This window comes from Podarcis tiliguerta, assembly GCF_965153285.1.
Source record: "Podarcis tiliguerta genome assembly, chromosome: 13".
In the NCBI taxonomy this organism is placed as follows: domain Eukaryota; kingdom Metazoa; phylum Chordata; class Lepidosauria; order Squamata; family Lacertidae; genus Podarcis; species Podarcis tiliguerta.
The window spans coordinates 29,227,425-29,252,206 of record NC_139546.1 but is presented as its reverse complement, the minus strand read 5'-3'; the positions used below and the strand labels follow the sequence as shown (position 1 = coordinate 29,252,206).

Below are 24,782 nucleotides of genomic sequence, written 5' to 3'. Positions count from 1 at the left end.
AGTTGTGTGAAAACCACTCTGAAGGAATATTTACAGCCAGAGAAGGCAGTCTCTGAGCTGGGAGTTAGATTGAAAGATAAAGGTTATTGACTTTAAGGTATACAGAAATGCGAGAACTGGAAAGCTAAATTTTAGTGTAGGAGTAGTGGAGTTGTTAGGAAATGCTGTACTTAAACCTCAGTCCAGTAGGAAGAGGATGTATCTTCTGGTGAGAGAAGAATAATCCCAAAATAGTTAGAAGGGGAATGCGTGCTGATTCCCTGGTCTGATATTCTATGTCAACTAGTTAAAAGTTAAAGGACCCCTGGATAGTTAAGTCCAGTCAAAGGTGACTATGGGCTGTACACTCATCTCACATTTAAAGCCGAGGGTGTCATCGTTTATCCACAGACAGCTTTCTAGATCATGTGGCCAGCATGAATAACCGCTTCTGCTGCAACGGGACATTGTCACGAGTGCCAGAGCACATAGACACACAATTTACCCTCCTGCTGCAGGGGTAGAAATTTATCTACTTGCACTGGTATGCTCTCGCACTGCTATGTTAGCAGAAGCTGGGTAAGAGCAATGGGAGCTCACCCTGTTATGCAGGTTTAAACCTAAGACCTTCCGATTGACAAGCTCAGGAGGCTCCGTGGTTTAGACCACAGCACCACCCACGTGCCTAGCTACTAAGACTTCTGGAGATTTCTAAAGGTTGGGAAGGATAACTGGCAGATTATCCTTCCCAACTCTTTCAGAACTCACCTGACAGAAAGTACCAACCTGTTTCAGAATTCCCAGTTATTGAAACCTAAACAGTACAATGTCTGTGATAAGTTTAAGTAACTGAAGCAAATCAAAGCTGTACACTAACCAAATTATTGAAAAGCCTGTGACATCTGATGAGTTCATTGTGTGTATAGTCTGCTGTTTCTTTGAAGATTTCCAACTCCTGTATTATTTCTGTTTATTATTCTTGTTGTGAATTAAATCCTTTTCCTGTTCAAATTCCATACAGTAAGTCTCCGAGTATGAGTTTTTTTAAATAGGAAAAATACAGTATACAAGTAGAAGTAAACTAATTATGCTGTAGAGGTTCCTGTAAAGCAAACAGTATAAGAAATCTAATCATCAAAGAAGGTACAGATTTATCGTTAAACCAAAGAATCACTCCAAAATTATTGCTGAGGTACAGGCAATATAGGTTGCTAGGTTGGAATCAGGTTCATGTCTGTAATAACTGTTATAAATTAGACCTTAACAAAATACTTACAGCCATTTAATCAAAAATGATATGTCCTGTTTTTATTGATTTTTCTTGTTGCCATACTTCATGGTTCAGATGTTTAACTTGTTGGGTTCTGTACAGAGAACAACCGTGAAACTGTCTTCTTAAATGCTCCCTTCACTTCTTTATTTCTTAGGGTATATATTATGGGGTTCAAAAATGGACTGACAACTGTGTACATAAGAGAAATTATTTGGTCACTCTGTGGAGTATAGCTGGTCTTCGGCATTAAGTAGGTGAAGAGGCCTGACCCATAGAATAATGTCACCACCATGAGGTGTGAGGAGCAAGTGGAGAAGGCTTTTCTCCTTCCCTTAGCAGAAGGAAGTTTGAGGATGGTTGAAATTATACGGATGTAGGAGAGGATGATCAGCAGGAAAGGACTCATGATGAAAATAATAGACACTGCCATGACAAGAATCTCATTTTTGTAGGTGTCTGTGCATGCAGTTTTCATCACTGGTAGGATATCACAAAAGAAGTGCTGGATGTGTTTAGAACCACAGAAGGGTAAGCTGAAGATCCATGCTGTCTGAGCAACTTGTACCAAGAAGCAAATAATCCACGCTGCGGCTGCCAACTGTGTACAGACTTGGTGATTCATGATTTCTGTGTAGTGCAATGGGTGGCATATGGCAACATAGCGGTCATATGCCATAGCTGCCAAGAGGCAACATTCTGTCAGCCCCAGCACGGCGAAGACATACATCTGGGCTGCACATCTTGCTAGGGATATGCTTTTATGCTCTGTTAATAAATGTACCAGCATCTGGGGCACCACACTAGTGGTGTAACACATTTCTAAGAATGATAGGTTCACTAAGAAGAAGTACATGGGAGTCTGAAGAGAAGGGTTGAGTTTTATGAGCAGAATAATGAGCATGTTTCCCAGCAAGGTGATTACGTATGTCACCAGAAAAACAAAAAACAGCAAGATTTGAAGTTCAGCAAGATATGAAAACCCCTCCAGAATGAACTCATTCAGATTGGTCTCGTTCTCACCTAGTTGTTCCATAAAATGCTTAACCTGTATGGAAAAGGAAAAGATATATACAAATCATGTATTAAATCAGGTAATTATAGTAGAGCTAGCTGGAGCATCCAAAAGGCCCATCTGGTGCATAATCCTAATTTCACTGTTGTAAAACAAAAGACTACGGGAAGCCTTCAAACAGGACAACAATGCAATAGCTCTCTTCCCAATAGGATTACTATCTGTGACAATGGACGTAAGATAAAGCGGGGAAGGGGGGGCATTTGATCATAAAATGAAACTGAAGTCCCATTGCTTGAATGCTATGAGCACTGTACCTTTTCTTCACTGTGATCTGTGGCTTTGTAGGTAGAGTAAGGTAAAACACTGGAAAAACCACCCTAGTTTGATTTGAATCGTTTATATTCCTTTATTTCTTCATTGCTTTCATGGCTTGAATTTTCTTGGTTGTAAAATAAAAATGAAGATAGATAGATGATAGAGATTTATGATAGAGAGAGAGAGAGAGAGAGAGATTGCTAGAAGATAGAATATCTCACAGTTGAGATTCTCCTAACAGTATCTAGCTATAAAAGCATTACAGACCAACATACCAGATTTAAAACACAGTCAATTGTGAGCAAAAGTTCTTTGACTTAGATGTAACAATCATACCTTACGCCCATAAAATCTTACTTTGCAAAAGAAGTAACTGCTGTTTCGTGCGTCAGAGCGGTGCACAATGATGCACCAAACAAAGATATTTTCATATATGCGATCTCATTCTTCATTTCGAAGGAATACATTTGGGAATTTTCTGCTAACTAATCCATGGGAGTAAGAATGGCTAACAAAAAAATATATGCATTTAATCCTTGGGTGATGCAAGAAATTACAATTACTTACAGAAACCTCACATTTTTATAGGAATTGAAAATACAGCTTTTCAATGCAATCCAAATTTCACCCATCTAATTTCCTGTGGGTAAAAGGGGCTGGATTCAAAACCTCTTTCAGGTTTTTTCTACAACCAAGCAGTATATAAATTTTATGAAATAAATAAATGAATGGATGGATAAAAAAGACTAGGTAATCATCTTTGATTAGAATAACATGAATGGAGTGGGTCGTGCAGTGCATTGTATGCATACCAACAGCTGCATCAAGTACACAATGCAAGGGCTTGAGTTATAATACAGTCCTTCATCAGTCTAGATAATTATCTAAGGCAAATGAAGACCAACTTCGAAGGGAGTGGAAGTTGCAGTTCAGCATGGCTGTAGTTATTTGGGTTGTCCTCCGGGCTCCAGCCTTGCTGTAGGAGGAGCACTGGCTTCTGTGGGGTGCACTGGCTGCTGGAGCTCACCCACAGCTGTAGCCACAAAATGGCACTTGCTGAAACAAAGACAGTCTTCAGTGCCAAAACCTCATCACTGAAGGAGGGTGTTTGGAGCTGCAGTGGCAGTAGAGCCTTGGGTGGCACTTAATGTGTGTGGGAGAGATACTCTCCACCGCCTTCTCCACAGGGGAATATTTTAGTAAAAATCTAAAACGTGGTCATACACTTTGTGTGTGTCAGAATTAGGTCTTTGAGTAAATGAAACGCCTAAGATTTATTGAGAAAAGGTGTCAACTGGATGACAGCAATAAACCGGAAAAAACATTGTTACTGAGCGTGCTTCACACTCAGCTGTTGAATAATCATGTAAGACACATGTAAAAAGCAGGTTCCTGTACAACAAACAGTCTACAAAAAGAAATAATCAAAGCACATGTGGATTTATAGTTAAAAACAAGAATCCCTCCCAAATGATCACTGATTTACAGACAAATGATCACTGATATACAGACAGTCCAGGTTGCATTGGGTTGGGATCTGGTTGGCTTCCTACAATAATGCAGCCACGAGCCGTATTTGAATCAAATATTTACATCCCCTTAATAAGTAGAACCGTCTTTGGTGTTTACTTTTTTTTTTTCTGTACTCCATTCTACAGATATTCAGAGTGTAGCTGGACAGGGGCCTAATGGAGGCAAATTAGGCTTTCCCATAGAATAATTTCACTACCATGAAGTGTGAGGATCAGAATTAAATTTAAGGGTAGCCTAGATCATATGGATGTAGGACACAATGATCAGCAAGAATGGACAGCATATTTGGTGGTGTCTATGCATACCATTTTTACTAGTGGAGGGATATCAAAGAATAAGTGCTGCCAAAAATGAGTTCCTGGCATTGGGTTGTTCGACAGTAGTACCTCTTGAGTTGTGTGAAAACCACTCTGAAGGAATATTTACAGCCAGAGAAGGCAGTCTCTGAGCTGGGAGTTAGATTGAAAGATAAAGGTTATTGTCTTTAAGGGTATGCAGAAACGCGAGAACTGGAAAGCTGAATTTTAGTGTAGGAGTAGTGGAGTTGTGGGGGAACACTATACTTAAACCTCAGTCCAGTAGGAAGAGGATGTGTCTTCTAGTGAGAGAAGAATAATGTCAAACTAGTTAGAAGGGGAATGAGTGCTGATTCCCTGGTCTGATATTCTATGTCTACTAGGTAGACATATCCAGGACCCCTGGATAGTTAAGTCCAGTCAAAGGTGACAGGGGGGGGGGGCTCATCTCATTTTCAGACTGAGGGTGTAATCGTTTATCCACAGAAAGCTTTCTAGGTCATGTGGCCAGCATGACTAAACCACTTCTGCTGCAACAGGACACTGTCACAAGTGCCAGAGCACATGGAAACAACATTTACCTTCCTGCTACAGCGGTACCTATTTATCTACTTGCATTTGGTATGCTTTCGCACTGCTAGGTTAGCAGAAGTTAGGACAGAGCAACAGGAGCTCACCCTGTTATGCAGGTTTAAACCTCAGACCTTCCTAATGACATGCTCACGAGACTCAGAGGTCTAGACCACAGCACCACCCACATGCCTAGCCACTAAGACTTCCAGAGATTTCTAAAGGTTGGGAAGAATAATTGGCAGATTATCCTTCCCAACTCTTTCAGAACTCACCTGACAGAAAGTACCAACCTGTTTCAGAATCCCCAGTTCCTGTTCAAATTCCATACAGTAAGTCTCTGAGTATGAGTTTTTTTAAATAGGAAAAATACAGTATACAAGTAGAAGTAAACTAATTATGCTGTAGAGGTTCCTGTATAGCAAACAGTATAAGAAATCTAATCATCAAAGAAGGTACAGATTTATGGTTAAATCAAAGAATCACTCCAAAATTATCACTGAGGTACAGGCAATATAGGTTGCTAGGTTGGAATCAGGTTCATGTCTGTAATAACTGTTATAAATTAGACCATAACAATATATTTACAGCCATTTAATCAAAAATGATATGTCCTGTTTTTCTTTATTTTTCTTGTTGCCATACTCCATGCTTCAGATGTTCAACTTGTTGGGTTCTGTACAGAGAGCAACCATGAAACTGTCTTCTTAAATGCTCCCTTCACTTCTTTATTTCTTAGGGTATATATTATGGGGTTCAAAAATGGACTGACAACTGTGTACATAAGAGAAATTACTTGGTCACTCCGTGGAGTGTAGCTGGACTTGGGTATTAAGTAGGTGAAGAGGGTTGTCCCAAAAAATAGTGTCACCACCATGAGGTGTGAGGAGCAAGTGGAGAAGGCTTTTCTCCTTCCCTTAGCAGAAGGAAGTTTGAGGATGGTTGAAATTATACAGATGTAGGAGAGGATGATCAGCAGGAAAGGACTCATAATGAAAATAATAGACACTGCCATGACAAGAATCTCATTTTTGTAGGTATCTGTGCATGCCATTTTCATCACTGGTAGGAAATCACAAAAGAAGTGCTGGATGTGTTTAGAACCACAGAAGGGTAAGCTGAAGATCCATGCTGTTTGAGCAACTTGTACCAAGAAGCAAATAATCCATGCTGCGGCTGCCAACTGTGTACAGACTTGGTGATTCATGATTTCTGTGTAGTGCAATGGGTGGCATATGGCAACATAGCGGTCATATGCCATAGCTGCCAAGAGGCAACATTCTGTCAGCCCCAGCATGGCGAAGACATACATCTGGGCTGCACATCTTGTTAGGGATATGCTTTTATGCTCTGTTAATAAATGTACCAGCATCTGGGGCACCACACTAGTGGTGTAACACATTTCTAAGAATGATAGGTTCACTAAGAAGAAGTACATGGGAGTCTGAAGAGAAGGGTTGAGTTTTATGAGCAGAATAATGAGCATGTTTCCCAGCAAGGTGATTATGTATGTCATCAGAAAAACAAAAAACAGCAAGATTTGCAGTTCAGCAAGATATGAAAACCCCTCCAGAATGAACTCATTCAGATTGGTCTCGTTCTCACCTAGTTGTTCCATAGAATGCTTAACCTGTATGGGAAAGGAAAAGATATATACAAATCATGTATTAAATCAGGTAATTATAGTAGAGCTAGCTGGAGCATACAAAAGGCCCATCTGGTGCATAATCCTAATTTCACTGTTGTAAAACACAAGCCTACGGGAAGCCTTCAAACAGGACAATTATGCAATAGCTCTCTTCCCAATAGGATTACTGTCTGTGACAATGGAAGTAAGATAAAGCCATTATGACTAGCAGCCATTGAAACTTTCTCGTGTGTAATTGGGATAATCTTACTGGAGGCAAAAAAGTTCCCAAATTTTCCTTAATTCCTTCTCAGAGTTTGGAATACTAAATTAACTGGTTTTCTCCCTGGAAATAAAACCAATACATTCAAGAATTCTCCCATAGTTCCCTTCATATTTCTCAATCTTTCAATGAGCACTGTGTAGACACAATTTTGTTCCATTTTCAGCTTCCTCATATATCCCCGCTCTCTCCAAGTGCATGCACATTGCTAGTGTACAGATGTACATGTTGAGAAAAACGTGCAAGAAAGAAGCAGTGTTATGCTTTTTTGCTGTTGACCAAAAACTGTCGTCAATGATGCAGCTCTTTAAATATTAACAAATCTATTGTTACATAATATTTCATGGGCAATAATCCACCATGCTTCTGATGCCTTGTATGAATTCCTTAAAAAAGCATAAAAGAGTAAACTTGATCCAGTTGTACATGCATTTGGATTACGGTTATAACCAGTTGTGTTTTATCACTGTACAGAGCCACATTATATCTCAGCAAAGCACAACATTTTAAAAAAGCTGTCACATGTTCAAGACCATCACATTGCTATTATTGATGCTGCCAGAACTCATTCATGCAGATTATTTTTAAAGTAACAAACTAATTTCTTTGCACCTTGCATCAAAGCTTTTAAGGCTGGGATGAAGAACCTTTGGTTTTCCAACTATTAGTGGACTATTTTTCATTTCAAGTTATGGACAATGAAACTCGGATTCCACTAAAACCTGGGGGCCACCCACAGAGCTTCCACCCATGTTTTACAGCATGCTTCAGTATCAGCTCATCTGAACTGTTTGGTGAAGCAGACTTCAAATTGCAATCGTCTATTAGCCATGAACCTGCCAACCTAGCATTTCGAAAGCACGTCAAAGTGCAAGTAGATAAATACGTACCGCTCCGGCGGGAAAGTAAAAGGTATTCCCATGTGCTGCTCTGGTTCGCAAGAAGCGGCTTAGTCATGCTGGCCATATGGCCCAGAAGCTCTATGGCAGCTCCCTCGGCCAATAAAGCGAGATGAGAGCCGCAACCCCAGAGTCGGTCATGACTGGACCTAATGGTCAGGGGTCCTATTAGCCATGAAATGGAAAGCACTCAGGTACAATGGGTTGTACTCAACACTGCTGTTCCACTCACAGAAGAGACTCCACTTGTGCATGGGAACTTAGATTCCCCTGAAGCACCCACACACCCTCAAAACCTGCTCTAGGAGGTTCAGCGACCTTATGGAGCACACTGGGGGAAGGGGGGGGGGACATGTGATCAGAAAATGAAACTGAAGTCCCATTGCTTGTATTCTATGAGCACTGCAACTTTTCTTCAGTGCGATCTGTGGCTATGTAAGTAGAGTAAGGTAAAACACTGAAAAACACACACTTTGAATCGTTTATATTCCTTTATTTCTTCGTTTCTTTCATGGCTTGAATTTTCTTGGTTGTAAAATAAAAATGAAGATAGATATATGATAGAGATAGATGATAAATGATAGGTGATAGATAGAAAGATAGATGATAGATAGATAGATGATAGAAGATAGATAGATAGATGATAGATAGATGATAGATAGATAGATAGATAGATAGATGATAGATAGATGATAGATAGATAGATGATATAGATAGATAGATAGATAGATAGATAGATAGATAGATGATGATAGATAGATAGATGGATAGATAGATAGATAGATAGATGATAGATGATAGATAGATATAGATGATAGATGATAGATGATAGATAGATAGATAGATAGATAGATAGATAGATAGATAGATGATAGATAGATGATAGATAGAGATAGATGATAAATGACAGAATATATCACAGTTGAGATTCTCCTAACAGTATCTAGCTATAAAAGCATTACAGACAAACATAGCAGAATTAAAACACAGTTGTGATCAAAAGTTCTTTGACTTAGATGTAACAATCATACCTTACTACCATAAAATCTTACTTTGCAAAAGAAGTAACTGCCGTTTCGTGCGTCAGAGCGGTGCACCATGATGCACCAAACAAAGATATTTTCATATATGTGATCTCATTCTTCATGCAACTGAATTTCGAAGGAATACGTTTGGGAATTTTCTGCTAACTAATCCATGGGGGTACGAATGGCTAACAAAAAAAATATGCATTTAATCCTTGGGTGATGCAAGAAATTACAATTACTTCCAGAAACCTCACATTTTTATAGGAATTGAAAATACTGCTTTTCAATGCAATCTAAATTTCACCCATCTAATTTCCTGTGGATTCAAACTTCTTTCAGGTTTTTTCTACAACCAAGCAGTTATATAAATTTTATGAAATTAATGGATGGATAAAAAAGACTAGGTAGTCATGTTTGATTAGAATAACATGAATGGAGTGGATCATGCAGTGCATTGTATGCATACCAACAGCTGCATCCAGTACACTATACAAGGACTTGAGTTATACACAGTCCTTCATCAGTCTAGATAATTATCTAAGGCAAATGAAGACCAACTTCGAAGGGAGTGGAAGTTGTGGTTCAACATGGCTGTAGTTATTCGGGGTGGCCTCCCGACTCCAGCCTGACTGTGGAAGGAGCACTGGCTGTTGTGGGGCGCACTGGCTGCTGGAGCTCACCCACAGTTGTAGCCACAAAATGACACTTGCTGAAACAAAGACAGTTTTCAGTGCCAAAAGCTCATCGCTGAAGGAGGGTGTTCGGGGCTGCAGTGGCACCTAAATTGTGTGGGAGATACTCTCCACCGCCTTCCCCACAGGGGAGAATTTTAGTAAAATCTAAAACACGGTCATACACTTTGTGTGTGTCAGAATTGGGTCTGTGAGTAAATGGATACCTAATATTTATTGAGAAAAGATGTCAACTGTATGACAGCAATAAACCAGAAAACCATTGGTACTGAGTGTGCTTCACACTTAGCTCTTCAATAACCATGTAAGACACATGTAAAAAGCAGGTTCCTGTACAGCAAACAGTCTACAAAAAGAAATAATCAATAATCAAAGCACATGTAGATTTATAGTTAAAGCAAGAATCCCTCCCAAATGATCACTGATATACAGACAGTCCAGGTTGCATTGGGTTGGGATCTGGTTGGCTTCCTGCAATAATGCAGCCATGAGCCGCATTTGAATGAAATATTTACATCCGCTTAATCAGTAGTTATGTCTTCGGTGTTTACTTTTTTCCTTTTTTCTATGCTCCATTCTTCAGACATTCAGCTAGTTGGGTTTTGTGGAGAGAAGACCCTTGCAATTGTTTTCTTATATGCTTTCTGCACTTCTTTATTTCTTAGGGTATATATAATGGGATTTAAAACCGGAGTGACAACTGTGTACATAAGAGCACTCATTTGGTCACTCCGTGAAGTATATTCAGACCTGGGCATTAAGTAGGTGAAGAGGCCTGACCCAAAGAATAATGTCACCACCGTGAGGTGTGAGGAGCAAGTGGAGAAGGCTTTCCGCCTTTGCTCAGCAGAAGGAAGCTTAAGGATGGTTGAAATTATACGGACATAGGAGAGGATAATTAGTAGGAATGGACTCATGATAAAAGTGATGGTCACTGCCATGACAGCAATCTCATTTTTGTAGGTATCTGTGCATGCCGTTTTCACCACTGGTAGGATATCACAAAAGAAATGCTGGATGTGTTTAGAACCACAGAAGGGTAAACTGAAGATCCATGCTGTTTGAGCAACTTGTACCAAGAAGCAAATAATCCACGCTGCGGCTGCCAACTTTGTACAGACTTGGTGATTCATCATTACTGTGTAGTGCAATGGGTGGCATATGGCAACATAGCGGTCATATGCCATAGCTGCCAGGAGGCAACATTCTGTCAGCCCCAGGATGGTAAAGGCATACATCTGGGCTGCACATCTAGCTTTGGAAATGCTTTTACGCTTTGTTAACAGATGTGCCAACATCTGGGGCACCACACTAGTGGTGTAACCTATTTCTAAGAAAGATAGGTTTGCGCGTGTAGGTCCCCAGGCCACCCCTCAAATAACTTCACACATAACACTTAATTTAGTTTTGGTTTTTGGGCACTATTTTGGCCACAACTTAATTAAAATACAAAATCAGTGAGTGGTTGTTTAGACATTGGTTATGACTATCTGTCCCCCCGCCTGGGACAGAACTGGCATCCCGAGGTCCGATCGGTAGCCAGTAGAAGAGAAAGTCAAACTGGGGGGTCACCTGAGCTAAGCGTCGGACCCACGCCGCTCTCCCCAGCAGCTCCCCGAAAGCTTGCCTGCCCGGTCCTATAACAAGGATTCCCATAACAGGGATTGAGCGGCCCTGGTCCCATAACAGGGATTCCCATAACAGGGATTGGGCGGCCCTGGTCCCATAACAGGGATTCCCATAACAGGGATTGGGCGGCCCTGGTCCCATAACAGGGATTGGACGAAATCATGGCAAGCCCCAGGATTCCTTTAACAGAATTCCCTTCATCGCAATAGGAGGGGCAGGCACCGCCTGTTCAGCCCCCTCCAACACCAGCATATTATAACCAATGCCTAACCGCAACCTTACAAGTTGTGACGAATTGCAGAGTAGTAGGCAAAAACCAAATGGCACAGCCAATCACCAAATGGCAAAATTCCTACTAGGCCCCTGCGCCAAGGCAGACGACCCCCATGACAGGCAAAGCAAGGTCAACCGGAAAAGAGGGCGGGTGGGCGGGTGATCCGATGCACTCTGCAAAGAGAAAGAGAAACCAGAGTGCACCAATATTTAAAGACTATGGTCCCACCCACTCAATTTGCAACATACAATTTGCCCCAGCAACCCGGTTATCCAATCACAGATGCCAGGCAATAACTATTAACCAGCCTGGCAACAAGAGGCCTGGCCCGGTGGCCCACACCGCAACACGTGCTCTCATTTATTGGAGAACACGCTTTGCGCGTGTAGGTCCCCAGGCCACCCCTCAAATAACTTCACACATAACACTTAATTTAGTTTTGGTTTTTGGGCACTATTTTGGCCACAACTTTATTAAAATACAAAATCAGTGAGTGGTTGTTTAGACATTGGTTATGACTATCTGTCCCCCCGCCTGGGACAGAACTGGCATCCCGAGGTCCGATCGGTAGCCAGTAGAAGAGAAAGTCAAACTGGGGGGTCACCTGAGCTAAGCGTCGGACCCACGCCGCTCTCCCCAGCAGCTCCCCGAAAGCTTGCCTGCCCGGTCCTATAACAAGGATTCCCATAACAGGGATTGAGCGGCCCTGGTCCCATAACAGGGATTCCCATAACAGGGATTGGGCGGCCCTGGTCCCATAACAGGGATTCCCATAACAGGGATTGGGCGGCCCTGGTCCCATAACAGGGATTGGACGAAATCATGGCAAGCCCCAGGATTCCTTTAACAGAATTCCCTTCATCGCAATAGGAGGGGCAGGCACCGCCTGTTCAGCCCCCTCCAACACCAGCATATTATAACCAATGCCTAACCGCCACAAGAGCTCTAACGCTCGCCGCCAACCACTCACAAACCCAACCAGGAACCCAATTTAGTAGCCACCACATCCAGCCAAACATCATTCCCCAAATCGGAGAGGTGCACTATATCTGCCCGGTAAAGGGCCTCAGCCTTAAAATTAATGTCTGGGTGCGAAATCACCAAACCACCCAGCTCCAATACCTTCACGCAAACAGCAGAGTTAATGCGCTTCCTGGCCCTTTCAGCGGCCTCCGGGAGGGAACACCGCGCCAGGTTTGCCTCTGCAACCAGTGAGACCAAATTATTCTCACTGAAGGTAATAAGGCTGCCAATGCCTCCAAATCCCTTTTGGATTGAGGTGCACAAAGCAAGGCAATCAATAGTTGCCACATCATTTTTTCCCAGCTGCACCACTATGGCCATAGGGTGGGGAGGTCTGAGAGCAGCCGGTGACCAATCAGCGGCATAAACTCTCCCCATGACATTCCGCGTCTGGAAAACCATGACACTTGCACGTGCTGTGGGAGGCCGAGACACGCTCCCCTTGCAGACTGCCTCGCTCTGCTGCCAGCCCAATGAACGATGCTGTGTCCCACTATCCAGACGTGGACCAGCGTGGGATCTACAAGGGTTGAAACAACAAGCATTAGTACCAAACTCAGCATTTTGTTTCGCACATAACCCTTGAAAGCATACGATTTCCATCTCCCCAAATCCTTGATCCTGGTGGCTGAGAAGCCCCAATGGGCTGCCATAGTCTCTGCACCTATGCAAAAGGAATGAGGAGCGAAACCAGAGGCCGAGATCCCACAAGCAGAGATGGCCTTACGTATGACTTATGTGAACTGGTGTCGCGCCAAAGGGTGACCATTTTATTGCATGAGTAGGGGGCTGTCCTCAGGAGGTCTCAAGGCCAAGTACTTCCTTGCATCCTTGCATCCTTGACCGGGAACGGGCCCACCTCACCAGTCACTGGGAGGCGGACAACCTCCCCCCGACCCAGCTGGTCAGTTTGTGGAGTTGCGCACTACAAGTCTCAACTCCAAAAGGGAAACACATATATCCCGAAGGAGCAACCCACGAGAACCAGCAACTTCTAGAATCGAGCCAGCCCCCAGGGGAACGAAAAGCCAAATATTTCAGTATACAATAACAGGGCAAGGGCCCACCTTATCTGTGACTGGAAGCCCGATGATGGCAACCCTGCCCACTAGGTCTGACTTAGAGCTCCAGACACTTATGACAAGCTCCAAAGCAGATAAGGAAAAATCCAGAGGCAATAAGCCTCCAAACTCTCAGCCCCGTGCTGGCTCCAATTTCCCCAACCCTCAGTACACCAAAATTAGAATGGAATACTGAAAGAAGTCTCGTCTGGAACTAGAACCAGGAGACAAATATTAACTTGTTGCGGATACTGCATAGGTCAAGATTGACCGGCTTCCTGCCTGCAGTCCTGTGAAGGCTGGAGCCTTTACCAACCTTCCGAGACCCTGCGCACGACACACTTTTAGGAGAGTCTCTGAAAAATTAAAGCTTTACTCCAGCAGACATTGCAGCGGACTGAATTCTGATAGTTTTAACAGTGCATCCGATCTGCAGCAGGTGGGCGAATTACTGCAGGTCCTGCTCAGAGAATGGAGGCAAGTTCCTCTGAATGGCCGAGGACTGCCAGCTAAACGCTAAGAAATCAGTCCAGGCCTCCTCATAAGACCTGAAAGCAGAAGGGGAAATGTAAGCTACTCCTCCTCTAAATTATCAATTGTTGCCAAAGCGCCACAGGAGCTCCAGAAAATCCGGCTATAGCTGGGCGTCCAGAGCCCAGGATCTGAAGCTCTCCAACTGAAAATGGGATATAGTGACAGTGAAAACAATAGATGATCCCGTAATAAAACGAGCAGAAACGCAATATTAAACCTTAAGCAGTGCAGCTGGAAAGCACATAAAAGGGGGGCGGAGACTGCCGAAGCATGAGGACCATTTTGCCAGGACCTTCACACTGCCTGGTTATCAGACCAAGACAGACCCGACGGTCCCTGTACTCCTCAGTCCAGATGTGCGCTGACACTACAATGGGGAAAACTCAAGAAAAGTTAGGTCACATGTGATTGCCTTGCCCTGCCAGGCTCAAGGCCACTGTACAGGATGATGAAGAGACCACCTGGCCAAGCAGGAATGGAAGGGGCAGCCTGGAACAACCACCCTGCATGCCAATTTTATTTTATTTATTTATTTATTTATTAAACTGACCTAGCAATGATAGAATCTGACAAAGCAACATTTGCTATCAGAGGAAGTATTACAAGAATAACGTCCTTCACGGCAAACAGCTTTTCCACAGGCAAGCAGAGGTATGAGCAACGGTATCCAGCTAGCCCCCAAATACGTTAAAGGGGCAGTGGAGCCACTGACCTATCCACTGGGAACACCCAGCTCCTCAGGGAATAAAAGGGGCGTACAGTAAGCCTTAGCAGAGGCTGATGTCACATGAACCAGCCAGTAAGATAATCCAAATAATGGTACCCCCAGTTAAACGAGTCTTGACTCGCAATGTTCAAACCAGAAAGGACTTGAGTGCTGCACAGCCTATAGCGCAACCCATTGGCATCGCCTTATATTGGCATCGCCTTATAAATGTAAGGACCATCCAATTAAAGCCCAACTACTTATAATCTAGAGGGTGAACTGGCAGCAGCCTAACAGCCAATTCAATATCGCATAATGTCAACCAGGCCCTCATCCAATTTGTTGGTAAGCTCAACTGCCTGATCCAAAGATGCATATTTCACGGAACAATTCCAGAGAGTCATTCACTGAGGTGCCTATGGGATGCGATAAATTATAAGGGGGATTATATGGGGCTTTCTTAGGGACGATCCCTAAAGGGGATAAATGAAAATAGGAATAGCAGGAGAATCAAGGGGATACCTCCATGCGTCCCAATGAAAGCTGCTTCCTAACCTTCTTACTTGCTACCACAGGTAGCTCTCTGACTGGCTTAGAGTTGCTGTGTTCTGAGCCACTGGCTGAAAAGCCAGAGGAATCCCAAACCTTGGGAAAAGCCTTCCCACAAGCACAAAACCATTGACCCATCTAGATAACCTTTTAGCCAGGCTTTCAAGGAAGATATTTTTATGGAAATATGGGTGAGAGGTATCGAGTTATTGCTTGCTAGTCGCCAGCCCCCACTTGGGCAGAATGCCCTGCCTTGAGTTGCCACCATGATGTGTAGATTTACAGGGCCAACGCCGGCCAGAAACCCTAAAAAGTCCCAACAAAGCTGCTGCCGGGCCAGCTTCCTGCATACAGCTTAAGGTTCTATTGCTCAGGGAATTTCCATTTGAAATGTGGAGCTGCGCAAGTGGTCCACATGTCCCCGTCCCTGCGATCCTAGCAAGCTGAGGGGATAATGGCAGCCCTGCATCTAACGTTCCCATAGTGAATTGCAACTTAAAGAATAGTGGGGTGGAAGGGACCCTGAGGATGATCTAGTCCACTCTCCCACAAAATAATAATAATAATAATAATAATAATAATAATAATAATGGTGATGATGATCTATTTGTACCCCGCCCATCTGGCTGGGCTTGCTCAGCCACTCTGGGCAGCTTCCAACAAAAGATTAAAATACAGTAATGCAGCAAACATTAAAGGTTTCCCTAAACAGGGCTGCCTTAGATGTCTTCTAAAAGTCTGGTAGTAGACATCTGATGGATTACCGGCACCATACGCTGACCAGCTGAGCTATCCAGGATGGTCCCTAGAGACCCAGGTTTGACATACCTGCAAGGAGGTGTAAGCATCATCCCTGCTCCCCTTTTCCCTGCTCCTGGATCGCCACCTCTGAAGACGCTTCCTTCTGGAAGAAGGCACCTAGGGCATCAGCAAGTCAACCTCTGCAGGAGAAGCAATCTCTGGAGGCATCTGCGAAGGCTCTGTCATAGTCTGCAAAAAACTAAATGTAAGGAACTGGTGAAACCAATGCTTTGTGCACCACATGGGGAAGCTATTCAGGCCGGAAACGCTGCCAGAGGCCATCAAATTCTAGGGCCAAGCGGGCCAAGCCCTAAGATCACCTGCTAGGCCAGACATAAATGTTTCCAATGAGTTAACAAACTCGAGGCAGCCCACCGCCTGTCCAGGTGCCCCTGTTTGCCCTTTAGAGGGAAGCATGCCCTCAAGAAACCCAAACTTCTTTTTGGGAGCAATATCACAAGTGGGCTGAACTACCATGCAACAGAATAGTCCAAAAGGAGCAGCTTGTTTTGTTATGTGATAAGAATGGCTAAGTGGGGGATATGAACCCTGTCTCCCAGGTCCTAGTCCTGCACTCTAGCCACTAAGCCACAATGGCTCGTCTCTAAAATGGCAGTTGCCACTATCAGGGCAAACAAACTTGAAGAAAATAAACTTGTTCAGAAACAGCATAGTTAAAGAGCATACACAGAGTGCTCACTGGAGGCACAGAGAGCCTCTGGCTCCACTCTGTCTGCCTACGATATACATTAGCCACAAGTGAGCCTGCAAACAGATAAATTCTTATAGAGAAAGTGAGTCACATACCACAGAGACTAACAATTGCTGTACTGCTAACTGTAGCAGGCTTAGGCTTAAATGATGTGTGCAGGCCGAGAAGGCCGTGAAGGCCTCCCAGCTTCTGCTCTCTGCCATTTTTGTCTCATTGCAATATTAAAGGAACTCAATATAGAGCTCCTGCCCAAGGCTAAATTAAAACTCGGCCAACAGCACTGCAATCACCCAAAATAAAGCCAACCTATGAGGATACTATAAACGAAAGTGATTCCAGGTAAGCTGGGAATTTACTGTACTGCTAACTGTAGCAGGCTTAGGCTTGAATGATATGTGCAGGCCGAGAAGGCCGTGAAGGCCTCCATGCTTCTGCTCTCTGCCTTTTTTGTCTCATTGCAATATTAAAGGAACTCAATATAGTGCTCCTGCCCAAGGCTAAATTAAAACTCGGCCAACAGCACTGCATGCAACCAAAATAAAGCCAACCTTTGGGGATACTATAAACAAAGTGATTCTAGCTAGGCTGAGAACAGCCCTGACTAGCCCCACAATTAAACAGGCAAAAATGGGGGAAACCTCTTTGCAAAAGAAAGCCCCTAATGGGGGCTCTCTCCCTATTGGGAAAGGCAAGCCCAGGAGGATTATGCACAGGCAGCGCTCACAGGTACAGGGAGAATCTTCCCACAGGGGCAGGGAAAGGGGTGGGTGGGAAATCAAACAGGAAAAAAGGGGAATTAAATTAATTAAGGGACTAGAGAGGGGAATTAAATTAATTAAGGGACTAGAGAGGATTAAAAAGAAGGGGGGAAATAAAGAAATGTAACCAGACAATGAGAAGATTGCTCCTGATCCGATGCACTCTGCAAAGAGAAAGAGAAACCAGAGTGCACCAATATTTAAAGACTATGGTCCCACCCACTCAATTTGCAACATACAATTTGCCCCAGCAACCCGGTTATCCAATCACAGATGCCAGGCAATAACTATTAACCAGCCTGGCAACAAGAGGCCTGGCCCGGTGGCCCACATCGCAACACGTGCTCTCATTTATTGGAGAACACGCTTTACCAAAAAGAAGTACATGGGAGTTTGAAGGGAATGGTTGAGTTTCACAAGCAGAATTATGAGCATGTTCCCAACTAAGGCAGTAATGTACATCACCAGAAAAAACAAAAACAGCAAGATTTGCCATTCAGCAAGGTATGAAAACCCTACCAGGATGAACTCATTTAGACTGGTCTGGTTCTCAGCTAGCTCTTCCATAGAATGGATATCCTGTATGGAAGAGGAAAAGGTAGATCTAGATTATTAATTAAATCAGATCATTACACTCTTGATACTGGTCTGGCTTGCATGTCACACCAGGCAAAAACATAACTTAGGATAAAGGAATTCTACAAATCCATAATTAGTCTGGAGAAGGTTAGGGCATTAGAGTGGATTCAAACCTCATGGCATGGCATGGCGGCAAAGTGATCAGAGAAGAACAAAGTAGATTAAATTTTCTTCCTGGAAGCCCCCATTCTCATATGTTGATGCTAAATTATGGTTTGCTTAGCCTGGCATGCAGACCAAACCATTATCTTTCCCACTCCCTCATTTTCAATCTTTCTCAGAACTGTTTTGTTAATGAATGTAATTACCCCATGAACCTCATACACAAATGCCTTTGAAATTGGATTAAGAATTGTCTAAATTATCACATGCTTGAATTCAAAACTGATTTTACAAAATGCTTAGGAATTTAAGAAGTGCCTGCTGAATCAGCCAAAAGAGCTATGTGGTTCATCATTCTGTTCTAACAATGGCTTTCTATAAGACCCCCAAGAGGGTGTGAATACAATAGCACTCATAAATGGGCATTGTTCCCAAATTTTCCTAATTTATTCTCAGATTTTGGGATATATTACCTGAAGTAAAATGAATGGATTCAGAATTCTCTCTTGGGTCCTTTTATATTTTACAATTTTCTACTTTCTAGCATTATGTGTGCATAGTTTTATTTCACTTTCAGCTTTCTCATATATCCCCCCCCCCATCTTCCACATGTTTATAATGTACACTGTACATATTGTGAAAAAGTGCGGAAAAAGCACTTTCCTGGGTAGATTTTTTGGTGAAGCAAAAATAATGGTTTGGCTTACAGCTCATGAAATACTAGCAAATTTATAACTGCATAAGTTTTTGTGGTCCACAGTGCATAGTTGAAGGTGTTGACTTGTATGCATTGCTAAAACAGTGTAAAGAAGTAAACTTGATCCAATTGTACATGCGGTTGGATTAAGATTCTTATAAGTGGAGGACCGCACTGCATTAAAGCAACACAATTTTGTCATGTGATAATATGGTCTATGCAAACACATCATGAATAATGGTGCTGCTGGAAATCAAAACTAATCAGTTCGTGTCAAATATAGTAGGTTTGCAGTTCTCAAATATATAACATGCCCTGATCCAATCATGTGAACTTTAACCCCGAATTAGGAACTGTCCTGAGATAACCCTGTGAGAGGAAAGGCAGTCTAGAAAACTGCTAAGTAAGAAAATATTTTGTAATTCAAAGCAAATCTGATTATGAGTTAATTTTTACTTTCTGTGTTTATATGGCTCTTAGTGAGAGCCATATAATTTACAGAATTATGAGGTGGTCCAATGACTTTTTATCCATTGGGTCTAGTTGTCAAGATTGCTGTCCTTAATACACACACACACACACACACACACACACACACACCAGAATGGCTGCCTACTCTTTTGTCAGTGACTGTCTTGTCAGCCTGACGTGGCACCTCCTCTCTCCCCCAGACATGCAGCACCATTTCAGAATGTTTCCCAATCCCCTCCGGCCACTGTGGAGGCTCACGGGTTTCCACCTGTCCTTCAAATAAGGCAATCCATGGCAGCCCTGGGGTGGCATGGCCATCTACTTATCCCGGCCAACCACTTAGCACAGCATCCCATCGGCTGGGAACATCCTTAATACACCTCCACACACCTCCACACCAGAATTAAAACACAGGCAAGCGTATTCATGTTTCATCAGAATTTATGACCTTTGATTTAGATTTAACAATCATACCCCCCACACCCTTAAAAACTTACTTTGCAGAATGAGTGCTTGCTCTTTCTTGCTCCAAAACAGTGAAAAATGGAGTTCCAAACATAGGTATTTTCATAGATGTGCTCTCACCCTCAATACAGCTCAGGATTGAAGGAAAGTGTTGGGAATGCCCTGCCAATGAATTCATGGAAGCAACAAAATTCTATGTATTTAATCCACTAAAAAGAAGTGGTGTTATCTCTAAAGTTGCAAGGAACATCAAATTATTTACAAAAATCCCATGTTTCCAAAGCCATTTAAGATACAATTTTCCAATGGCTTTTTATATATTTAGCATTTCTAAATTCTTTTTGTATACTGCTTTTAGTCTCCCCCTTTTATAATCAGACCATGTGTATGATTTTTATGAACTAAATAATTTATCTTTGTGTGACTGTTCAACAGACACATTTTCAGAGGAAGCATAAGAGTGGTAGCAAGTCCTGCTTCCGACCTACACATTTGCTAGAACATCAGCATGTTTTCTACCAGGTGTGCAGCATTAGTTTTGCTAAACTGGAGCATTGCTCCACCACCCACCCTAATATTTGCACATTTTATATGGATGTTTGAAGTGAAGTGACTAGGCACAAGCCGATGCTCACATCTAGGTGGAATTTTGATGTATTCACTGTATTTATGCCATCCAATGCTTGAGGGAACCTAATTCCGCAGAGAAAGTGTTGGGAGCATTCCTCTGATAAAATCCATCAGGGATAGAATGATAATAAAACAGTGTTGTAGGGAAATTCAGGTCAAAAGACCTCTAGAGAGTTCAAAAAGTGCTACATGCAGAAATATATTTTCCCTTTTGGTATGGAGATGAAACAGGCAATATCATTACAAATTCATTCATTAGTGCTTAGTAGGGAAGAATCTGTAAATTATGCTTGGTCTATTAGAATACAATGAATAGGCATTTGCTAAAGCTACCCTTTTAGGTAAATTCCCATCAGTATTTCTAGTGCAGGTAGACAAGCTTTCAACTCCCACAGTTCTCTTAGGAGGCCTCTCTCCCACAGCCTTCCTCTCTATTCCCAAAAATGGGGATGGAGAACCTGACCATTGGCAATGCTGCCTTTGGTAAAACAAAACAGAGCAGAGTTTTCATCATCACAGAGTAAGCATTAATCAAATGTGAACATTATGGTTCTCAGGTGTGCAATGTTGCAACCACACACTGTCATGGTGCACATCATGGTGCATACCTCAACAACAGGTCTGGAGACAAAACTCATTTCTAGTAAGAATACGGGGGCGGGGAGTCAGTAGCTAGAGTCAAGTGCAAAGACACAGTCTGGAATGTGAAATCTGTGGGCATTTAAGCATTTTCTGGTCTTATAGAATGCAGTGGTGCCCCGCAAGACAAATGCCTCGCAAGACGGAAAACCCGCATGACGAAAGGGTTTTCCATCTGCAGAGGCGCTTCGCAAGACGAATTTCCCTATGGGCTTGCTTCGCAAGACGAAAATTGACGGGGAAAAAATGAGGGGTTTTTTGCTCCAAAACCCCTTATTTTGAATCGCTAAGCTGCTAAAAGCATTTTAGCAGCAAAACCGCTAATCCCCCAAGGCTTAAAAAGCCGTTTTTAGCCCTTAAAGTGCCAATAGTGCTAATAGCGCTAATCCGTCAATGGGCTTGCTTTGCAAGACGAAAAAACCGCAAGACGAAAAGACTCGCGGAACGGATTCTTTTCGTCTTGCGAGGCACCACTGTATAGTGAATGCGTATATATGTATGCATGTGTGTGTGTGTGTGTGTGTGTATCACCCCACCTTTATTTATGCCTCAGCTCAATGTAGCATATATGTTTCCTTATTTTATCCGCACAACCATATGTGAGGGAGTTTAGATTAAAGAGCAGTGATTGTCCCATGGCCACCCAGTGAGCTTCATGGCTGAACAAGGACTTGATCCTGAGTATCTTCAGTTCTATTCTGACATTGCAACTAATACATTACTGAAAGGATCTGTGAAACAGGAATGGAATACAAATTTGATTTGCTTCACATTTTAATTTGAATCTAAATAATCCATACTTCCTGAAACAATATTTTAAACAAAATGCTCCTATCCTTTGAAATCTCTTTAAACTTCTCTGAATTTTGCCATACAGTTCTCCAATAAATAACCTGTACACAAATGTGTATTCTGGGGGAAAGTATACCTAGAAGTGCATTTTTTAGTGAAAATAATGCAGAAATTGCATTCTGTTGGGCAAGATTGCTTGTAACAATGTGTATATTAAGGTATATCTTTTATTTTGTGTTTTATTAAAGCTTTTTTATCCCAACATTCTGGTACAAAAGGCACTTTGCATTTTAAGTCACAATGCCATTTTAAAAACACCTAGCAATATAAAAAGGAAGCAGCAATTGAAACAAAAAATAGAATCATTATGTGCTACATATAAAATAAAATCTGCAGGAATGAAATGTTATTTTAATAAACAATGAAAAGCCGTGAAGGTGCTTTTTTTATGTTTCATAATATATCTGCAGCCATTAAGGTTTCCTCTCCTGGTTCCATTCAAGTGTGCTTTTACGGTAACCTGAAAATTGTCATTCTCAACTCTGTTCATTTGAAAGATTTGTGTATAGCGCTCCATACCTGTACTCAGAGCAAATTCAGTATAGAATGTTAGGGATACAAATCAAAGAAGAACACTGCAAGTTATTAACAAACAAAGAGAGGTTTGTCATGAAATACATTGCAGATATGATATCAGGTGTAGGACAGTAGAGCATGGCTTGGTTAAAATGTCCCAAAGAGTCACAAAATCTTTCATGTTTGGATTTCATTGAAAAGCTCCATGCTATTCTGGAAGCCTTTAAGTCTTCACTCCACCAGTTAGGACAAATGGACATAATTCAATTCAGTTTCTCTGGACAATCTTAATTTGAGAGCTAGTGCATTTTGTGAAGTATGCATATCAGAAATATGGCAAGCAGTTGGTGAAAGATGCTCATGGGAGTAGGGTGGCAGTCTCCTGTCCACAGATCCTCTTTTCCAAATGGTGCCAATATCCCTCCCAAGACTGGGGATCCAAGATTAGAGCCATCCATGAAATGTCTAAAAGAACTCTTAGCAGTGAAGGTTTCCATGTTACATCAATCCTTAGCATTGTGGTATTAGTTATTTAAAATACAGAATTACCATCTCTTTTATTCACCTTTCTGTCACCTTTGGAACAAAAGTGCCTGAAACATATTGGTTCCCAACGTCATAATGATGGAAGTTAACCAGAGGAATATTTTGAAGAATTCACCTATGAATGACTTCAGTTCTAAAAAAATTACCTAAATTTGCCTAAAGTGGGATTTTAAGGTACATCTAAGGTTGTGCTCAAGAAATTATCAGTGAAGACAAAATATCTATCATCCATCTATCGTCTATCGTCTGTCGTCTGTCATCTATCGTCTATCATCTATCATCTATCAATCATCGATCTAATCTAATCTAATCTATCTATCTACTTTGGATCATGCATACCACTATACTGAAATGATCACATACAAGTTAGTTGATCAAGGTTCCATATTTATTTGCAACTTTCACTACTGGCAGTTACAAAACAATGCACCATTATTATTATTTTGGAAACTAAGGTTAGAGGACATCACATACCTATCAGGAATATTTAGCATCATATGGTAAAACAGAAATCACATGTCTCTCAACTCATCACACACCGTGTAACATTTTATTTTAAAGAAAGTTCAGTTGTCTTGATCCACCATTTATTAACAGTGTGTCTCAGTTAATCTCAGTTCTTGTTAAAGGTCCGAACTTTATAATGTTATCTAATTAATAACTTACTTATTGCTCTTTTCACTTCTTTGTTCCGTAGGCTATAAATAATAGGGTTAAGCGTTGGAGTTATGATATTGTAGAGAACCCCAACAAGCTGGTCCTTTTCCAGTGAGTAGCTGGAGGTAGGTCGAAAATATGTGAATATCCCAGAGCAGTAGAACAGAATCACAACTGTGACATGAGATACGCAGGTGGAAATGGCCTTGTGACGATGTCCTTTTTGCTGATTGTTGAAAACAGCATGAAGTATCAACGAGTAGGAGATCAGAGTAAAGAAAAAAGGGCTAAAACCTACAAATACACCAACTGTGAAAAGTGCCACTTCATTAATTGATGTGTCAGAGCATGAAATACTCAGCAATGGAGGAATGTCACAGTAAAAATGACTGATCACATTAGATTTGCAGAAAGACAGCCGGAATGTGAGTGCTGTATGGAGAGTAGCATTGAAGAAGCCACAAGCCCAGGATACTGCAGTCAGCTGGAGACAGGTCCATTTAGTCATGAATCTTGCATAGACCAATGGGTGACATATAGCAAAGTACCGATCCAAAGCCATAGAGGCAAGAAGAAATCCCTCAGCACCCGCCAATGAGATAAGAAAATACATTTGTGCTGCACAATCCAGTAAGGAAATGTGTGGAGATTGGACCCAAAGATCTATGAGCATTTTAGGGAGAGTCACGGAGATGTAACAGATATCTAGGAAGGAGAGATTGCCAAGAAAGAAATACATAGGTGTGTGGAGGGACTGATTTAATAGAGACACAGTGATGATGACTGAGTTGCCCAAGAAGCACATAATATACATTGCGAGGAAGAGGATGGTGAGCAAGGACTTCCCTCTTTTAATAGTTACAAATCCCAGAAGTACAAATTCTGTTATTGATGTTTGGTTGTTAAAGAAGGGTGTGCCCATGGTGTCTTATCTGAATATTACAGTTAGGAGAGTGCTATTTTAGAAATTTCAGTACTATTCAGCATTATCAGTGAAAGCTTTCCAGGTAT

At 42.1% G+C, this 24,782-nt stretch overlaps 3 protein-coding genes across 3 annotated transcripts; all 3 read right to left on the bottom strand.

The window, feature by feature from the left end:
• Positions 1-1,328: 1,328 nt before the first annotated feature.
• Positions 1,329-2,285, bottom strand: LOC310662120 (olfactory receptor 10AG1-like; the record flags this gene model as incomplete). The annotated part of the gene is made up of 1 exon (XM_083408888.1): positions 1,329-2,285. The coding sequence occupies one exon, from the start codon at positions 2,283-2,285 to the stop codon at positions 1,329-1,331; it is 957 nt and encodes a 318-aa protein (XP_083265014.1).
• Positions 2,286-5,642: 3,357 nt separating this feature from the next.
• LOC310662119 (olfactory receptor 10AG1-like) lies at positions 5,643-6,599 on the bottom strand (the record flags this gene model as incomplete). Its single annotated transcript, XM_083408887.1, has 1 exon — positions 5,643-6,599. The coding sequence occupies one exon, from the start codon at positions 6,597-6,599 to the stop codon at positions 5,643-5,645; it is 957 nt and encodes a 318-aa protein (XP_083265013.1).
• A 3,498-nt stretch (positions 6,600-10,097) lies between these two features.
• Positions 10,098-24,693, bottom strand: LOC310662118 (uncharacterized protein; the record flags this gene model as incomplete). The annotated part of the gene is made up of 4 exons (XM_083408886.1): positions 10,098-10,859; positions 17,930-18,136; positions 22,507-22,571; positions 23,781-24,693. The coding sequence occupies 4 exons, from the start codon at positions 24,691-24,693 to the stop codon at positions 10,098-10,100; spliced, it is 1,947 nt and encodes a 648-aa protein (XP_083265012.1).
• Between the last annotated feature and the right edge of the window lie 89 nt (positions 24,694-24,782).